This window comes from Scyliorhinus torazame, chromosome 6 (genome assembly GCF_047496885.1).
Source record: "Scyliorhinus torazame isolate Kashiwa2021f chromosome 6, sScyTor2.1, whole genome shotgun sequence".
Classification (NCBI taxonomy): domain Eukaryota; kingdom Metazoa; phylum Chordata; class Chondrichthyes; order Carcharhiniformes; family Scyliorhinidae; genus Scyliorhinus; species Scyliorhinus torazame.
In genome coordinates, this window is record NC_092712.1 from 127,247,976 (window position 1) to 127,265,693 (window position 17,718).

The window sequence follows — 17,718 nt, forward strand, 5'->3', positions numbered from 1 at the left end:
TTGTTTCCCCTTCACTCCCTTTTGCCCTCTGCAGGGGAAGGTGAACGTGAAGAAATCCCTTAAAAAAAAATCAGGGCAGCGACTGAGGCAGTCCTTTTAAGACCAAACGAGAAAAGTCTTCAAGGAAACCACTCCAGCAGCTGGACCGTGTATATTATTGCTGGGACTGTTTGCTCCAGACAGCAAGTTGTGCCAGTCCAGTGGGACTCAGCAATACCGGGTGCTACGATTAAGTAGCAGCCCAAACCATTTTCCCGCCAGCGAGGTAGAAGCGGAACACTGGGTCATCTGTCGGCCTGCAATTTTGCAGACAAATCCAAATCCACCGCATCTGGCAGAATTTCAAAACGGCAATTAAAAAGAAAAACTTGTTGCTCAAATATTATTGCTCAAATATTCCCCTTAAAAAAATAAGCGTCCAACAGGAAGTCTATCCTTGCCCGAGCCGTCGCTTCCTCCTTTGCTGGGGTTGGTCCTGCAGCTTGTCAGTCACGGCACTGCAGTGATTTAGCCCTGTCTTTAGGAGCTGGCAAACGCTTTCTTCCTCTACTTGCCCCCAGAGCCTAGGCTGGAAATGGCAGCGCAAGAGGGAGGCGATGGGCTGGAGTTAGAGGAACTGAGCGGAGCCCAGGTTATAGCAAAGGCACTGAGAGATCAGGTGAGGAGTAGCATTCACCAATATGGAGACGAAAGCTGTCAACCCCCACTGGAACAAATGAAGCTGTTCTTCTCGGAGCGAGCTGTACCTAAATGTTGTAACTAACTCGTTGAATTACATTAATATCTTGCGCTAAGCAGGAAATCACAACAACATTGCCCCAGTCTCAGCTCCAGAACTTGAACTTATCCTTCCATCACCTCACACAACATACATTTCAGGCCTGTGACTTATCACCAGATCACTTCTGATGATAGGTCACAGATCTGAAACATCGGCCTCTTTCTTTACAGATACTGCCAGGCCTGTTGGCAATTTTCTGTTTCCATTTCAGATTTGCTTTTGTGTTTGGTCTTTGAGCTGCTCAATGATATGTAGTCCCTTGTTCCTCCAATACCTGTATGTTCTGAGAGGAATTGCTATTGCACATCCCACTCAATTCACTCTTGTGACTTTGGATTGGATTTGAGCCTTTCAAAGCTGCTGGTGCAGCAACCAAATTGGATTGGTTGATAAGATGACAGGGGGTTACTATAGCCCCCCCCCCCTCCCCTCTAAATTCCAGCCTATTAATCCCTGACTGTTCCAGACTTGGATGTGGAAGAACCCATGAGAAAGTTTGGACAGTGGGACTTTATTGAAAAGCAAGTTGATTTAGGCATAGGAGGAGATAATCAGTCTGGTATTAACATTGCAGATCAAATCAAATCCCCCAAAATATGGTGAAACTATAAAACACCCCCACATATTGAGTCATCTTTATTCCCCGAACCTCAGCCAGTCCAACAGATGGCTACAGGTGGATATGCCTGTTTTCTTGGGACCCAGTTGATCATTTCTCTGTTATTTAATGCAGTATCGGAGCCGGTCCTCCCCCGCCTCCCTCTTTCTCTCTTGTGTATGTGATCTGAAATTGGGCACACGGGACACAATATAAACATTTACAGATTACACCAAAATAGGGAGACTTGTTCATGTGAAGAAGATATAAATGACATCAAGAGGACATTGGCTGGCAGGCTGAATAAAATATACCAGATTAATTATAATGTTGGAAAATGTGGCATGATACTTTTTGTTTGGGGGGTGGGTGGAATAAGGAGAGGAAATATATACAATGGTAAAATTTGGAAAGGAACAGAGAAGCTCAGGGGTTTAGGTACACAGATCTCTAAGAATTGAAAAAGTTGATAAAGCTGTTCTAAATTAACAAATAAGCTGTGGGATTGTAGGTATAATGAATATGGACAATCTATCTATAATGGGTTGGGTAACATAATGATTATGTTACTGAACTAACGATCTAGAGGCATAAGTTCATATCCCAACACAATATTTGGAATGGAATGAATCTGAAAAAGACAATTAGTATCTGCATTGAAGGCCATGAAACCACTGGGAAGCACTCATCTGCTTCACGGATGTCCTTTGGAGGAGGAAACCTGCCCTACTTACCTAGTCTGTCCAATACGTGACTCCAGATCCACAGTGATGTTGTTGGCTCTAAACTAGCCTATGAATGGCCCAGAAAGCCACTCTGTGTAAAGGGATGGGCAATAAATGCTGGTCTTGCCAGTGACACCCATATCCTGTCAATAAATGTAAAGGAAAAATATTGTTTAGGCCTCAATTAGAATAATAGGTTTCTCCCTTTTAGGAAGGACAGTAAAGCCTTAGAGTACTTTGAAGAATTTCATTCACTAAGCTTATACCAAGGAAAGAGAATTTCTAGTTATAGAAACATAGAAACATTGAAAATAGGTGTAGGAGTAGGCCACTCGGCTCTTCGAGCCTGCACCACCATTCAATATGTTCATGGCCGATCATGCAAATTCAATATCCCACTCCTGATTTCTCTCCATATCCCTTGATCCCTTTAGACGCAAGGGCAATGTGCAGCTCCCTCTTGAATATTTACAGCGAACTGGCCCCAACCGCTTTCTGTGGGAGAGAATTCCACAAGTTCACAACTTTCTGAGAGAAGAGGTTCTTTCTCATCTCTGTCCTGAATGGCTTACCCCTTATTCTTAGGCTGTGACCCCTAGTTCTGGACGTCCCCAACATCGGGACCATTCTTCATGCATCTAGTCTGTTCCAGTCCCATCAGGATTTTACATGTTTCTATGAGATCCCCTCTCATTCTTCTAAACTCCAGTAAGTACAAGCCCTGTCAATCCAGTCTTTCTTCATATGTCAGCCCTGCCATCCTGGGAATTAGTCTGGTGAACCTTGGCTGGACACCCTCAACAGCAAGAATGTCATTCTTCAAACCAGGAGACCAAAACTGCACACAATACTCAAGGTGTGGCCTCACCAAGGCCCTGTACAACTGCAGCAAGACATCCCTACTCCTATACTCAAATCCACTCGCTATGAAAGCCAGCATGCCATTAACTTTCCTCACCTCCTGTTGTACCTGCATGCCAACCTTCAGCGACTGTTCCACCATGACACCCAGGTCTCGTTGCACTTCCCCTTTTCCTAAACTACCACCATTCAGATAATAATCTGCCTTCCTGTTTTTGCCACCAAAGTGGATAACCTCACATTTGCCCACATTATATTGCATTTGCCAAATATTTGCCCACGCAGCTCATCTGTCCAAGTCACCCTGCAGCCTCTTTGCTTCCTCCTCACAGCACACACTGCCCGGACCGGTAGCTTAGTGTCATCTGCAAATTTGGAGATATTGCATGCAATTCCTTCATCCAAATTATTAATGTATATTGTGAACAGCTGGGGTCCCAGCACTGAACCCTGCTGTACCCCATTAGTTACTGCCTGCCACCCTGTTCATTCCCAGTCTCTGTTTCCTGTCTGCCAACTAGTTCTCTATCCACGTCAATACATTGTGAGCTGGTACTGGGGTCCTTTTCATTAGAACTAAGAATGGTAAAAGCAGATATGATACATTTTTTCATGATTACGGGTGTTCTCAGGTAGCTAGGGTAAAATGATTTCTACTGGGTTGGGTGAGGGTATAAATTGAAGATCATTACTGGAAAAAGGAAAGGAAAGGTTAGGAGATACGCCTGTTAGGGCATGGAAACTTGCATTAAAAACTGGTGGAAGCATAATCTAATAGAAAATTTAAAAGGAAATTGGATAAAGAATTGAAAGAAAAACAATTTCAAGAGGGAAAGGGCAGGAAATGAGGATAAATATGTAGCTTTGCATAATTTAAATGGTATGCTGACGATTCAAGTCATGGTTTAAAAGAATGCATGGAGAGTGTAGAAGTGTTGGTTTCTAATGATTGGTGATAAAGGCCTTAGAACGATAAAAGTTTATTGTTAACCCTGCGCAGCTCTTACATGCTGTGTGTCTGCCCCGCGCTCCCTGAACCCGTGCGCTATCGACACGTGAATGTACCCGCGTCATTCCAGCTTCCATGTGACCATCCGGTCTACATTTTCTCCATTAATGTTGGGCCAACCGGTAGTGCTGAGGTGTAACAGTCTAAGAGAACAGTCATTGAATGTAAACTATTTACAACATACAAATTGAACAGGTGAACAATATGTAGCTATTTACGTTGTGTGAAACACTGATTGGACTGCTGCAGCTGATGCATAGCCAATCACGTCTCCTTTCCCCCCACTTTAAAAAACATAGGCTAGTTGTAGACTAGTCCATGACATAGTCCTGGAACCCTGTATTTGGTTTACTCATGCACCCTGAGCGGGTGATTGCGGCAGTTGCCTGTGCTGGAGATGTTGTCGGGTTGGTGTCCTCAGCATGGATGGCATCAGGCCTCCTTCCAGTGTAACCAGTGGCTACAGGGCTTGCTGTAATGGCCTCTGGAAGTGCCTCCATTTCCATTGGTGTAAAGGGCCTGGATTCCAGGCTGGATGCATGGGGTACGATGGTGGCTGATTGTGCTAATTCGGGAACCTGCTGTAGGTGATATCGGTTTCCTATGCAATGGGCACTATCTGAGGCAACCACATAACTGTTTGGTTGCAGGACATGGCTGGGTACCACGCCAAATTTGTCATGGCTGTGTGTGGTCTGGATCCTGACCTTTTGACTAGGTGCTAAAGGACAGAGTCTGTGATCAGTCCGATCATAATAGCTCTTTCTCCTAAGTTGGCGCTACATGAAGACCTTGGCAATGGGGATGGTGTTCCTGGTGCGCCAGGCGAACATTCACTGCACTGACGAGGCAGACCTTGTCTTGACACATTTCACATGCTGAGACGTACAGCACAGAAATCTGTGTGGACTTGGACACATTTCTCAAGTAGGTGCTTGGTTGAATGTACCACTCGTTCCGCCAGGCTTTTGCAACGTGGGTACAGGGGGTTCCTCGTGATGTGCTCAAAGTCACATGTCTCACCAGAGACAAAATGGTGAGTGTTGTCCATCATGGGCACAGTGGTTAGCACTGCTACTTCACAGTGCCAGGGATTCTGGCCTTGGGTGACTGTTTATGTGGAGTATGCATGTTCTCCCTGTGCCTGCATAGGTTTCCTCTGGGTGCTCCGGTTTCATCCCACAGTCCAAAGATGGGCAGGTTAGTTAGATTGGCCAGGCTAAATTGCTTTTGGTGTCTAAGGATGTGTAGGTTAGACTATAGGGTTGTGGGGATAGGGTGGGGGAGTGGACCTGCGTAGAGTGTTCTTTCGAAGGGCTGGTGCACACTCGATGGGCCAATAGGCTTCTTCTGCAGTGTAGGGATTCTTCCATTCTATGATTGATTCTATTATCCTCTGCTGGATGCCGCCTGTGGCAAAGTGTCCTTTGAGCTTGTTTATGACTGTGTTGCTCTTCATGGCTGGCAGGTGGTCGACTTCAAACCACCTAGAGTAGGGGTAGTCTAGAAGCAAGTCCCTTTTGCCATCCAATTTGAAGAAATCAGCCACCGTGAGTGATCATCGAAGGTCCTGGAGCCCATGTAGGCGCAGTGGCTCTTTGGATTGATGCAGCTTGAGTGCATTGCATGGTGCTCACCTGGTTACTTCCCTCTCCATGTCCAAGGCCAGTATTTGGGTTCCTTTGCCCTGAATCTCATTGCTTCCAACCCTGGGTGCCCTTGGTGGAGTTGTTGGGTATAGTACCTCTGCAGTGAGGTAGGGATGGCGAATTATTGGCTGCACAGTATCAGTCCGTCTTGTACAGTAAGGAAATATCACATCGAGACTGCTGCTTGCGGCTATGCGGAGCTAAGTCACACATTCGGCGGCTCCCCCAAAAACTGAATTTTGGGCTCTTTTCAGGGCCCCCAACGGTACTTTTTCGACGTTTCCCGGTGTGGGAAGGAGATTATAACAGCTCCCCGATAGTATATGGCTTCTACTAGGAGCGGGGCGACTTAAAAGGTGGTGGTGGACCCGAAGAAGGTGCGAGGGAAGAAGAACAAAATGGCGGCGGGCGGAGACCAGGCAGCGTAGATGCAGTGGGCGGAGGAGCAGCAGGAGGGTATCCAGCGCTGCTTCAGAGAGATTAAAGCGGACCTGCTAGAGCCGATGAAGGCTTCTATTGATAAGCTGCTGGAGAAACAGACAGCCCAGGGGGTGGCGATCCGCGAGGCTCAACAAAAGATCTTCGACAACGAGGACGAGATCTTAGGCCTGGCGGTAAAGGTGGAGGCGCACGAGGCGCTCCACAAGAAATGGCAGGAGCGGTTTGAGGAAATAGAGAATCGGTTGAGGCGGAAGAATCTGCGGATTATGGGCCTCCCGGAGGGGCTGGAGGGGCCGGACGTGGGGGCCTATGTGGTCACCATGTTGAACTCGCTGATGTGAGCGGGGTCTTTCCAGGGGCCCCTGGAGCTGGAAGGGGCCCATAGAGTGCTGGCAAGGAGGCCCAAGGCTAACAAGCCTCCGCGGGCGGTGCTGGTGAGGTTCCATCGGTTCGTCGATCGGGAGTGTGTGCTCAGGTGGGCCAAGAAGGAGAGGAGCAGCAGGTGGGAGAACGCGGAGGTTCGAATATACCAGGACTGGAGTGCGGAGGTGGCGAAGAGGAGGGCCGGGTACAATCGCGCGAAGGAGGTGCTGCACAGGAAGGGGGTGACGTTTGGCATGTTGCAGCCGGCGCGACTGTGGGTCACCTACAAGGACCAGCACCATTATTTTGAGTCTCCAGAGGAGGCGTGGGCCTTTGTTCAGGCCGAGAAGTTGGACACAGATTGAGGGTCGGGATGGGCGTTTGGGGACTGCGGTTGATATGTTAAATTATTTTCTTTTGGAGGGGGGGGGGGGCTTTGCTTTGCTCCTGGTTTCTTTTTCTCTGTGTTTTTCAATTTCGGGTCAGTGGGGGTGGTTGGGGCGGGTTGGGCACTGTTTTGATTGGGTTGGTTGGAGGGGCTCTTGGAGGGGGGGTAGGTAAACGGAACAGGGGTGGTGGCTGGTGGTGAGATGGGGCCTCGCGGGGGAGGGGGAGGCCCGAGTCGGGGGTGAGGGGACTGGGCCTGTAAAAGGAGTTGCGTCAGAGGTGGCGGGGCTGGGTAGGTGGAAAGCGCGGGCTTTTTCCCGCGCTGAAGACTGGAGGGGGCCGGGGCGGGGAAGCGAGGGTTGTTTCCCGCGCTTAGAAAGGAAGGGGGAGGGGAAGAGCCTATGGATGGGGAACGGGAGAGGAGGGTGTGTCACACAATGGGAGGAGTCGAAGGAGAGGCGGGAGTGGCCAGGATCAGCAGGAGTCAGCTGACTTGCGGAAGTGCAATGGGGGGAGTAAATCAGCTAGGATGGGTCCTAGCCAGGGGGCTGGGGGGGGGGGGGGGGGGGGGGTGCGGGGGAATCGAGTTGCTGCTGCTATGGTCAAGGGGGAGCTGGAGCGAGTGGGGGGGGAGTTCGAGACAGGGGTATGCCGCGGTGGGAAACGGGCCGGTTGTGGGGTGCGGGCGCGTGGCTGGCCGAGGAGGGGTTATGGCTAGTCGGCGGGGGAGGGGGGGCGGGTAGCCCCCTGATCCGGCTGATAACCTGGAATGTAAGGGGACTGAATGGGCCGGTTAAGCGGGCCCGCGTGTTCGCGCACCTGAAGGGGCTGAAGGCGGATGTGGTTATGCTCCAGGAGACACACCTGAAGGTGGCAGACCAGGTAAGATTGAGGAAAGGGTGGGTAGGTCAGGTGTTCCACTCGGGGCTGGATGCCAAAAATCAAGGGGTGGCGATCTTGGTGGGAAAGAAAAAATAAAATGAAATGAAAATCGCTTATTGTCACAAGTCGGCTTCAAATGAAGTTACTGTGAAAAGCCCCTAGTCGCCACATTCCGGCTCCTGTTCGGGGAGGCTGATACGGGAAGGTGTCATTCGAGGCGTTGAGCATTGTGGCAGATAATGCGGTAGGTACGTAATGGTAAGTGGTAAGTTGCAGGGAGAGAGGGTGGTACTGGTCAATGTGTATGCCCCGAATTGGGACGATGCGGGATTTATGCGGCGTATGTTGGGTCGGATCCCAGACTTGGAAGTGGGGTGCCTGATAATGGGGGGAGACTTTAACACGGTGCTGGATCCGGCACTGGATCGCTCCAGGTCTAGGACGGGTAGGAAGCCGGCGGCGGCTAGAGAGCTGAGGGGGTTTATGGACCAGATGGGAGGGGTGGACCCTTGGAGATTTGCAAGGCCGGGGGCTAGGGAATTTTCATTCTTCTCACATGTCCATAAGGCTTATTCCCAAATCGACTTTTTCATTTTGAGTAGGGCGCTGATAGCGAGAGTAGAGGATACTGAGTATTCGGCAATAGGCATTTCGGACCACGCCCCGCATTGGGTGGACTTGGAGATGGGGGAGGAGAGGGACTAGCGCCCGTTGTGGCGCTTGGAGGTGGGGCTGTTGGCAGACGAGGAGGTGAGCGAGCGGGCGCGAGGAAGTATAGAGAGGCACTTGGAGGCATAGAAAGGCAAGTCGGAAGCATCAGCTTCGGAAGCGGGACGCAGCTAGGGAGATCGGGGGAGTTAAGGACAGGGGAGGGAGCGTGGTGTGGCGTGGGGTTGGCATCAATGGGGTCTTCAGGGACTTTTACGAGGAATTGTACCGATCCGAGCCCCCACGGGAGGAGGGAGGGATGGGCCGCTTCCTGGACCAATTGAGGTTTCCAAAGGTGGAAGAGGGGTTGTTGGCGGGATTGAGGGCACGGATTGGGCTGGAGGAGCTGACACAAGGGATAGGAAGCATGCAGGTGGGGAAGGCACCGGGGCCGGACGGTTTCCCTGTCGAATTTTATAAAAAATATATGGACCTGTTGGGCCCGTTGCTAATCAGGACTTTCAATGAGGCAAGGGAGGGGGGGGCTTTGCCCCCGACGATGTCCCGGGCACTGATCTACTTGATCGTGAAGCGGGACAAGGATCCCCTGCAGTGTGGGTCTTACAGACCGATTTCGTTGCTAAATGTAGATGCCAAGCTGCTGGCGAAGGTCTTAGCCTCGAGGATTGAGGATTGTGTGCCACAGATCATCCATGAAGACCAGATGGGGTTTGTGAAGGGGAGGCAATTGAACGTGAATGTGCGGAGGCTTTTAAACGTTATCATGATGCCGGCGAGGGAGGGGGAGGCGGAGATAGTGGTGGCGATGGACGCTGAGAAAGCCTTCGATAGGGTAGAGTGGGGGTACCTGTGGGAGGTGCTGAAGAGGTTTGGGTTTGGGGAGGGCTTTGTCAGGTGGGTTAGGCTGTTGTAAGAGGTCCCGATGGCTAGTGTGGCCACAAACAGGAGGAGGTCCGAGTACCTTCGGTTGCACCGAGGGATGAGGCAGGGGTGTCCCCTGTCCCCCCTGCCTTTTGCACTGGCGATTGAACCCCTGGCTATGGCACTGAGGGAGTCAAGGAACTTGAAGCGTTTGGTGCTGGGTGGGGAGGAGCATAGGGTGTCGCTCTATGCGGACGACCTGCTGCTATATGTGGCGGACCCGGTGGGGGGGAATGCCGGAGGTAATGAGGATTCTTAGGGAATTCGGGGACTTTTCGGTGTACGAGCTCAACATGGGGAAGAGCAAGCTGTTCATGATTCACCCAGGGGACCAGGAGAGGGGGATTGGCGAGCTCTCAGTAAAAAGGGCGGAGAGGAGCTTCAGGTATTTGGGGGTCCAGGTGGTTAGGAGCTGGGGGGCCCTGCATAGGCTTAATTTTACAAGGCTGGTGGAGCAAATGGAGGAGGAGTTCAAGAGGTGGGACGCGTTGCCGCTGTCCTTGGGTAGGGTGCAGTCAATCAAAATGACGGTGCTCCCAAGGTTTTTGTTCCTGTTCCAATGCCTCCCAGTGTTTATCCCGAAGGCTTTTTTTAGGCGGGTTAACAGGAGTATAATGGGGTTTGTATGGGCGCGAGGGACTCCAAGGGTGAGAAGGGTGTTCCTGGAGCGGAGTCGAGATAAGGGGGGACTGGCGCTGCCCAACCTCTGTGGGTACTACTGGGCCGCCAATGCGACGATGGTGCGCAAGTGGGTGATGGAGGGGGAGGGGGCTGCATGGAAGAGGCTGGAGGCGGTGTCTTGTGTGGGTACGAGTCTGGGGACGCTGGCAACGGCGCCGCTGCCGCTCCCTCCAAGGAGGTATACCACGAGCCCGGTGGTGGCGGCTGCCCTCAAAATCTGGGGGATGTTGGGGCCTCGGCGTGGACCCCAATACGGGGGAACCACCGGTTCGCCCCAGGGAGAACAGGTGGAGGGTTCTCGGGGTGGCACAGGGTAGGGATACGAAGGTTGGGAGACCTGTTTGTGGACGGGAAGTTCACGAGTCTGGGTGAGCTGGAGGAGAAGTACGGGCTCCCCCTGGGGAACACCTTCAGGTACTTACAGGTAATGGCGTTTGCCGGACGGCAGGTGGTGGAATTCCCGCGGCTGCTGCCACACACAGTACAGGACGGGGTGCTCTCGGGGTGGGGGGGTTGGGAGTTGGGAAGATCTCGGAAACCTACCAGGTGATGCAGGAGGAGGAGGAGGCCTCGGTGGTGAAGGTGAAAGGTAAGTGGGAGGAGTTGGGAGAGGTGATTGAGGAAGGGACGAGGGCAGATGCCCTAGGGAGGGTGAAATCTTCCTCATCGTGCGCGAGGCTTAGCCTTATACAGTTTAAGGTGCTGCACAGGGCACACATGACCGGGACAAGGATGAGCCAGTTTTTGGGGGGTTAGGACAGGTGTGTTAGGTGCTCAGGGAGCCCAGCAAATCACACCCATATGTTCTGGGCATGCCCAGTGCTGGAGGAATTTTGGAAGGGCCTAGCGAGGACGGTGTCGAGGGTGGTAGGATCCAGGGTCGAACCGGGCTGGGGGCTCGCAATATTTGGGGTGGCAGAGGAGCCGGGAGTGCAGGAGGCGAAAGAGGCCGGTATCCTGCCCTTTGTGTCCCTGGCGAAGGATTCTTCTTCAGTGGAAGGATGCGAGGCCCCCAAGCGTGGAATCCTGGATCAACGATATGGCGGGGTTCATTAAATTGGAGAGGGTGAAATTCGCCTTGAAAGGGTCGGTACAAGTGTTCTTTAGGCGGTGGCAACCGTTCTTAGACTTCCCGGCAGAACGGTAGACATTGGTCAATGGTAGCAGCAACTCGGGGGGCGGGGGGGGGTTACTTTATTTCTGTTTCTGTTATTTACACTGGAGGATCCAGGGGGGTGTATATACCGGTTGTGTTAAGTCGGGGTGTTAATGTTAATTTATTATTTTTGTACAGGGGGGAGGGGGGTAGGGAGGGTTGCTTTTCTAGACTGTGTTTTGTACTTAACCCTGTTGGGTTCCTTTTTCATTTTGTTATTGATATTTAATGAAAACCTTAATAAAAATTATTTTATAAAAAAGGAAATATCACATAGAGAAGAATGTGCGGAGCTCATGGGGAAACTCGGACCAGCCTTTCCTGATAGCATTGTTAATTGTCTGCATGTGAGGTTTGCCTTTAGGGCATCCTTGAGTCCTGAGTTCTAAAGAGGAATGCACCTTTACAGTCATGATGTTGATGTCCTTAAGATCTGCCTGGTCAGTGGTGGGCAGGAAGGCACTGGAAGGGGCATCAGCCAGGTACAGCTCCTTATTACATTTCTAAACGGCACTGAAGTTGTAGTGTTGCAAATTGAGCATCATGCGCTGCAGCGATGCAGTTGCAGCGTGAAGAGGCTTTTTAAACATAGTTACAAGTGGCTGATAATCAGTTTCAACACTTACTGAAGGAGTTCCCTCTCCCTCTGTGTACTGGAACAGGTGCCAGAATGTGGCGACTAGGGGCTTTTAAAAAACAATACCTCTCCTTTTTCACATTTTCCCAAATTTACACCCACCGATAATAAACAATAATCAATAACAAATGCAATGTCAATCCCCATATCAATAACAACAATCCCATCCTCCCACCAAACCCACAACAGCAGTCTGTATGTTAACATAAAGAAATAGCAAAAAGGAATCAGGAATCATCCATAGTCACCTTCAACATATACAGTCCCCCCCCCCCCCCACAATGTTCTCTGTAATCCAATTCTCGAAAGCGCATAATGAATAACGCCCATGAATTGTAGAATCACACCATCCTTCCCCTCAGTTCAAATTTGACCTTCTCAAGAGTCAAGAATTCCAGCAGGTCCCCCCCGCCATGCCAGAGCACAGGGTGGAGAGGTTGATCTCCATACCAACAGGATCCGCCTTTGGGCGATACACCATCTGCCTTCGCACCCGTTTCCAACCCCGGCTGGTTTTTGTTCTCGTTTGCTTGAAACAGGTAGACAAATGATGTTATGTACAAGTTGTGATGATATGGATGATTATACAAAGCCAATTAATATTTATGAGTCCAATCTTAATTGAAACAATTGTGAGTCCAAACTTTATAAATTTGTTCGGTTGAGTTGCTTTCTTCTTCTGTTGTCGAAGTGGTGATGTTGATGTCGTTATTTCTTTGTGAGCGTCGTCAGCGTTCTTGCGTTTGAGTGACCAACAAGTCATAATGAGGTGTTCGAATGGTCAAATCACTTTGTTGTCTGATTTAGACTTTCTTTTTTTTATATGCTTGTGGTAGCGATTCCTAGTTACCTGGACTTTTTCCTGTGCTTGCGGTATTGATTCTGTATGTCATCTTTGTTGTCTGATCTGGACTTTTTCCTGTCTTGCGGTATCGATCTAGTGTGTCATCTGCCTTGAAAGCTGGTGTGCTTGCTTGTTCTGGAGCAGATGTGAATTTGTGAGATTTTTTGTCGTGCCATGACATGTTTGTAGTCTTGTCATTGTTTTGCAGTGTGCTGTGGCATTGTCCTTCACGTGCAGAGTTGTACCATGCTGTACAGGTCATTGTTCCATTGTTGTTGTTTCTGTCGTTTCTGTCTTTGTTGGTTTCGTTGTCGTTCTTCTTGTTGTCGTTCTTGTTGTTGTTTTTGTTGTGCTTGTTGTTTCTGTTTTTGTTGTTTTCGCTGTTCTTGTTTTTCTTGGCGTGCCTGTTTCTGTTTTTGTTGTTTTTGGCGCTGTTATTGTCGTTTTTCTTGTCGTGCTTGTTGTTTCTGTAATGTTACTTGTTGTCTTTGTTGTTGCTGTTGTTGTTCTTGTTTCTGCTGTGCGTCTTGCAGTGTTTTTTGTTCTTGTTGCGCTCAATCAGTGTTCCTTGTGGATGACTTGAGTCATTTTCACAGTTATTGGTGTCAGTGTCCGTTGTGGTATCTGTTACATTGAGCATTTCTTCGTGAGAATTGTGAGAATGATCTGATAGAACATAGAACATAGAACAAAGAACATTACAGCGCAGTACAGGCCCATCAGCCCTCAATGTTGCGCCAAGCTGTGAAACCACTCTAAAGCCCATTTACTTTTTAAAAAAAATATATTTTATTCAAATTCCCCCCCCCCCCTCTCCCCCCTGGGTTGCTGCTGTTGCCTTCCCATTTCCTTTATCGTTCTGCGAGGTAGTCAATGAACGGTTGCCACCGCCTGGTGAACCCTTGAGCCGAACCCCTTAATGCAAACTTTTTCCGTTCCAGTTTTATAAACCCTGCCATGTCATTTATCCAGGTCTCCACGCCCGGGGGTTTGGCTTCCTTCCACATAAGCAATATCCTTCGCCGGGCTACTAGGGACGCAAAGGCCAAGACACCAGCCTCTTTCGCCTCCTGCACTCCCGGCTCTTCTGCAACCCCAAATGTAGCCAACCCCCAGCCTGGCTCGACCCGGACCCCCACCACCTTCAAAAGCACCTTTGCCACCCCCACCCAGAACCCCTGCAGTGCCGGGCATGACCAAAACATGTGGCTGTGGTTTGCTGGGCTTCTCGAGCATCTCCCACACCTATCCTCTATCCTGAAAAATTTACTGAGCCTAGCTCCGGTCATATGCGCCCTGTGCAAAACCTTGAATTGTATCAGGCTTAGCCTGGCGCACGAGAACGACGAGTTTACCCTACGTAGGGCATCAGCCCACAGCCCCTCCTCAATCTCTTCCCCCAGCTCTTCTTCCCATTTCCCCTTCAGCTCATCCACCATGATCTCCCCCTCGTCCCTCATTTCCCTGTATATATACGACACCTGACCATCCCCCACCCATGTCCCTGAGATCACTCTATCTTGAATCTCCTGCGTCGGGAGCTGCGGGAATTCCCTCGCAAATGCTCTCAGTTGCATGTACCAAAATGCATTCCCTTGGGGCAACCCATATTTTTCCGTCAGCGCTCCCAGACTCGCAAACGTCCCGTCTACGAACAGATCTCTCAGTTGCACAACCCCAGCTCTCTGCCATGCTCCAAATCCCCCGTCTATTCTCCCCGGGACAAACCTATGATTATTTCTTATCGGGGACCGCACCGAGGCTCCCGTCCTTCCCCTATGTCGTCTCCACTGCCCCCAAATTTTTAGCGTTGCCACCACCACTGGACTTGTGGTGTATTTCTTCGGGGAGAACGGCAACGGTGCCGTCACCAGTGCTTGTAGGCTGGTTCCTTTGCAGGACGCCATCTCCAATCTCTTCCACGCCGCTCCCTCCCCTTCTCCCATCCACTTACACACCATTGAGATATTGGCGGCCCAGTAGTATTCACTTAGGCTCGGTAGTGCCAGCCCCCCCCCTATCCCTGCTACGCTGCAAGAACCCCCTCCTCACTCTCGGGGTCTTCCCGGCCCACACAAAACGCATGACACTTTTCTCAATTTTCTTGAAAGAAGCCTTCGTGATCATCACCGGAAGGCACTGAAACACAAAAAGGAATCTCGGGAGGACTACCATTTTGACCGCCTGCACCCTACCCACCAGTGACAGGGGCACCATGTCCCATCTCTTAAAATCCTCCTCCATCTGTTCCACCAAGCGTGTTAAATTAAGCCTATGTAAGGTTCCCCAACTCCTGGCTATCTGAATCCCTAAGTACCTGAAATCTCTTATTACCTTCCTCAGCGGTAAATCATCTATTCCCCAGCTCTGCTCCCCCGGATGCACCACAAACAACTCACTCTTCCCCATATTCAATTTGTACCCCGAAAATTCCCCAAACTCCCTGAGTGTCTGCATTATCTCAGGCATCCCCTCCACTGGGTCCGCAACATACAGCAATAAATCATCTGCGTACAAAGATACCCGGTGTTCTTCTCCTCCCTTGAGTACTCCCCTCCACTTCCTGGAGCCCCTCAGTGCTATGGCCAGGGGCTCAATCGCCAATGCAAACAGTAACGGAGACAGGGGACACCCCTGCCTCGTCCCTGTATGAAGACGGAAGTAGTCAGACCTCTGCCTGTTCGTGATCACACTCGCCACCAGGGCCCTGTACATCAGCTGTGCCCATCCAATAAACCCTTCTCCAAAACCAAATCTCCTCAGCACCTCCCACAGATAATCCCACTCCACTCTGTCGAATGCTTTCTCGGCGTCCATCGCCACCACTATCTCCGCCTCCCCCTCTGGTGGGGGCATCATCATTGCCCCTAGCAACCTCCGTATGTTCGTGTTCAGCTGTCTACCCTTAACGAACCCAGTTTGATCCTCGTGGACCACCCCCGGGACACAGTCCTCTATCCTCGTCGCCATCACCTTGGCCAGGAGCTTAGCATCTACATTTAAAAGGGAAATGGGCCTGTAGGACCCACACTGCAGCGGGTCTTTATCCTTCTTCAAAAGGAGCGATATCGTCGCCTCCGACATAGTCGGGGGCAACTGCCCCCTTTCCCTGGCCTCATTAAAGGTTCTCGTCAACAGCGGGACCAGTAGGTCCATATATTTCCTATAAAATTCCACCGGGAATCCGTCCGGTCCTGGGGCCTTCCCCGCCTGCATGCTTCCAATCCCTTTCACTACTTCCTCCGTCTCAATCTGTGCTCCCAGTCCCGCCCTCTCCTGCTCCTCCACCTTCGGGAATTCCAGCTGATCCAGGAAACACCTCATTCCCTCCTTCCCTTCCGGGGGCTGAGCCTTATATAACCTCTCATAGAATGCCTTGAACACCCCGTTCACTCTCTCCGCTCCCCGTTCCATCTCTCCCTCCTCATCTCTCACCCCACCTATCTCCCTCGCTGCTCCCCTCTTCCTCAATTGGTGGGCCAGTAGCCGACTCGCCTTCTCTCCATACTCATACTGTACACCCTGTGCCCTCCTCCACTGTGCCTCTGCCTTACCCGTGGTCAGCAGGTCAAACTCCACATGTAACCTTTGTCTTTCCCTGTACAGTCCCTCCCCCGGTGCCTCTGCATATTGCCTGTCGACCCTCAAAAGTTCTTTCAACAATCGCTCCCTTTCTTTACCCTCTTGCTTCCCTTTATGTGCCCTTATGGATATCAGTTCCCCTCTGACCACCGCCTTCAACGCCTCCCAGACCACTCCCACCTGAACCTCCCCATTGTCATTAAGCTCCAAGTACCTTTCAATACACCCCCTCACCCTTAAGCATACCCCCTCATCCGCCAATAAGCCCATATCCATTCTCCAGAGTGGGTGCTGTTTTTTATCCTCTCCTACCTCCAGGTCTACCCAATGTGGAGCGTGGTCCGAAATGGCTATGGCCGTATATTCCGACCCTGTCACCTTCGGAATCAGTGCCCTTCCCAAGACAAAAAAGTCTATCCGTGAGTATACTTTGTGAACATGGGAGAAAAATGAAAACTCCTTACTCCTAGGCCTACTAAATCTCCAGGGGTCTACCCCTCCCATCTGCTCCATGAAGTCCTTGAGCACCCTGGCCGCTGCCGGCCTCCTCCCGGTTCTGGACCTCGACCGGTCCAGCCCTGGATCAAGCACCGTATTGAAGTCTCCCCCCATTACCAACTTTCCCGCCTCCAGGTCCGGGATACGTCCCAACATACGCCTCATAAAATTTGCATCATCCCAGTTCGGGGCGTATACATTCACCAGAACCACCAGAATCACCCCTTGCAATCTGCCACTCACCATCACATATCTACCCCCACTATCCGCCACTATGGTCTTTGCCTCAAACAGTACCCGTTTCCCCACTAAGATAGCCACCCCCCTATTCTTCGCATCTAAACCCGAATGAAACACCTGCCCCACCCATCCTTTACGTAGTCTGACCTGGTCTATCAGTTTCAGATGCGTCTCCTGCAACATAACCACATCTGCCTTTAATTTTTTTAGGTGTGCGAGTACCCGTGCCCTTTTAGTTGGCCCGTTCAGCCCTCTCACGTTTCACGTGATCAGCCTGGTTGGGGGGCTCTTTACCCCCCCCCCTTGTCGATTAGCCATCCCCTTTTTTAACCCAGCTCCTCACCCGGTTCCCACGTACCCGTATATCCCCCCGACGGTGCCCTCCCGCCTCGACCATCCCATAACAGCTCCCCCTTCTCCTTAGGAGCAGCAACCCAGTTAACCTCCCCCCCCCTCCGCTAGATCCCCCTCTAGTGTAGTTGCACCCCCCATGTTGCTCCCAGAAGTCAGCAAACTCTGGCTGACCTCGGCTTCCCCCCTTATCCTTGGCTCCCACTGTGCGAGGCCCCCTCCTTCCTGCGTCCCTGTTCCCGCCATAATTACCATAGCGCGGGAACAAAGCCCGCGTTTCCCACTCGGCCCCGCCCCTAATGGCCGGCGCCCACAGTTCCTCATGCTCCCCCGCCCCCCCCCAACATGGGGAAGAGAGAAAAGTTACAGGATCACAAGATTAACAAATTGAGAAATCATCCCCCCCCCCCTCCCTTCTGCCGTCTCAAAGTAGTGGTGCTTCC

At 51.1% G+C, this 17,718-nt stretch overlaps 1 protein-coding gene across 1 annotated transcript in view; it reads left to right on the forward strand.

Annotated features, from left to right (window-relative positions):
• The first annotated feature begins 493 nt into the window (after nucleotides 1–493).
• Nucleotides 494–17,718, forward strand: part of hacl1 (2-hydroxyacyl-CoA lyase 1) — a 184,656-nt gene continuing 167,431 nt past the window's right edge. Inside the window, exon 1 of the mRNA XM_072508778.1 lies at nucleotides 494–658. Within this exon, the coding sequence (XP_072364879.1) occupies nucleotides 575–658 (84 nt within the window). The 5' untranslated portion in view covers nucleotides 494–574. The remainder of the gene's footprint in view (nucleotides 659–17,718) is intronic.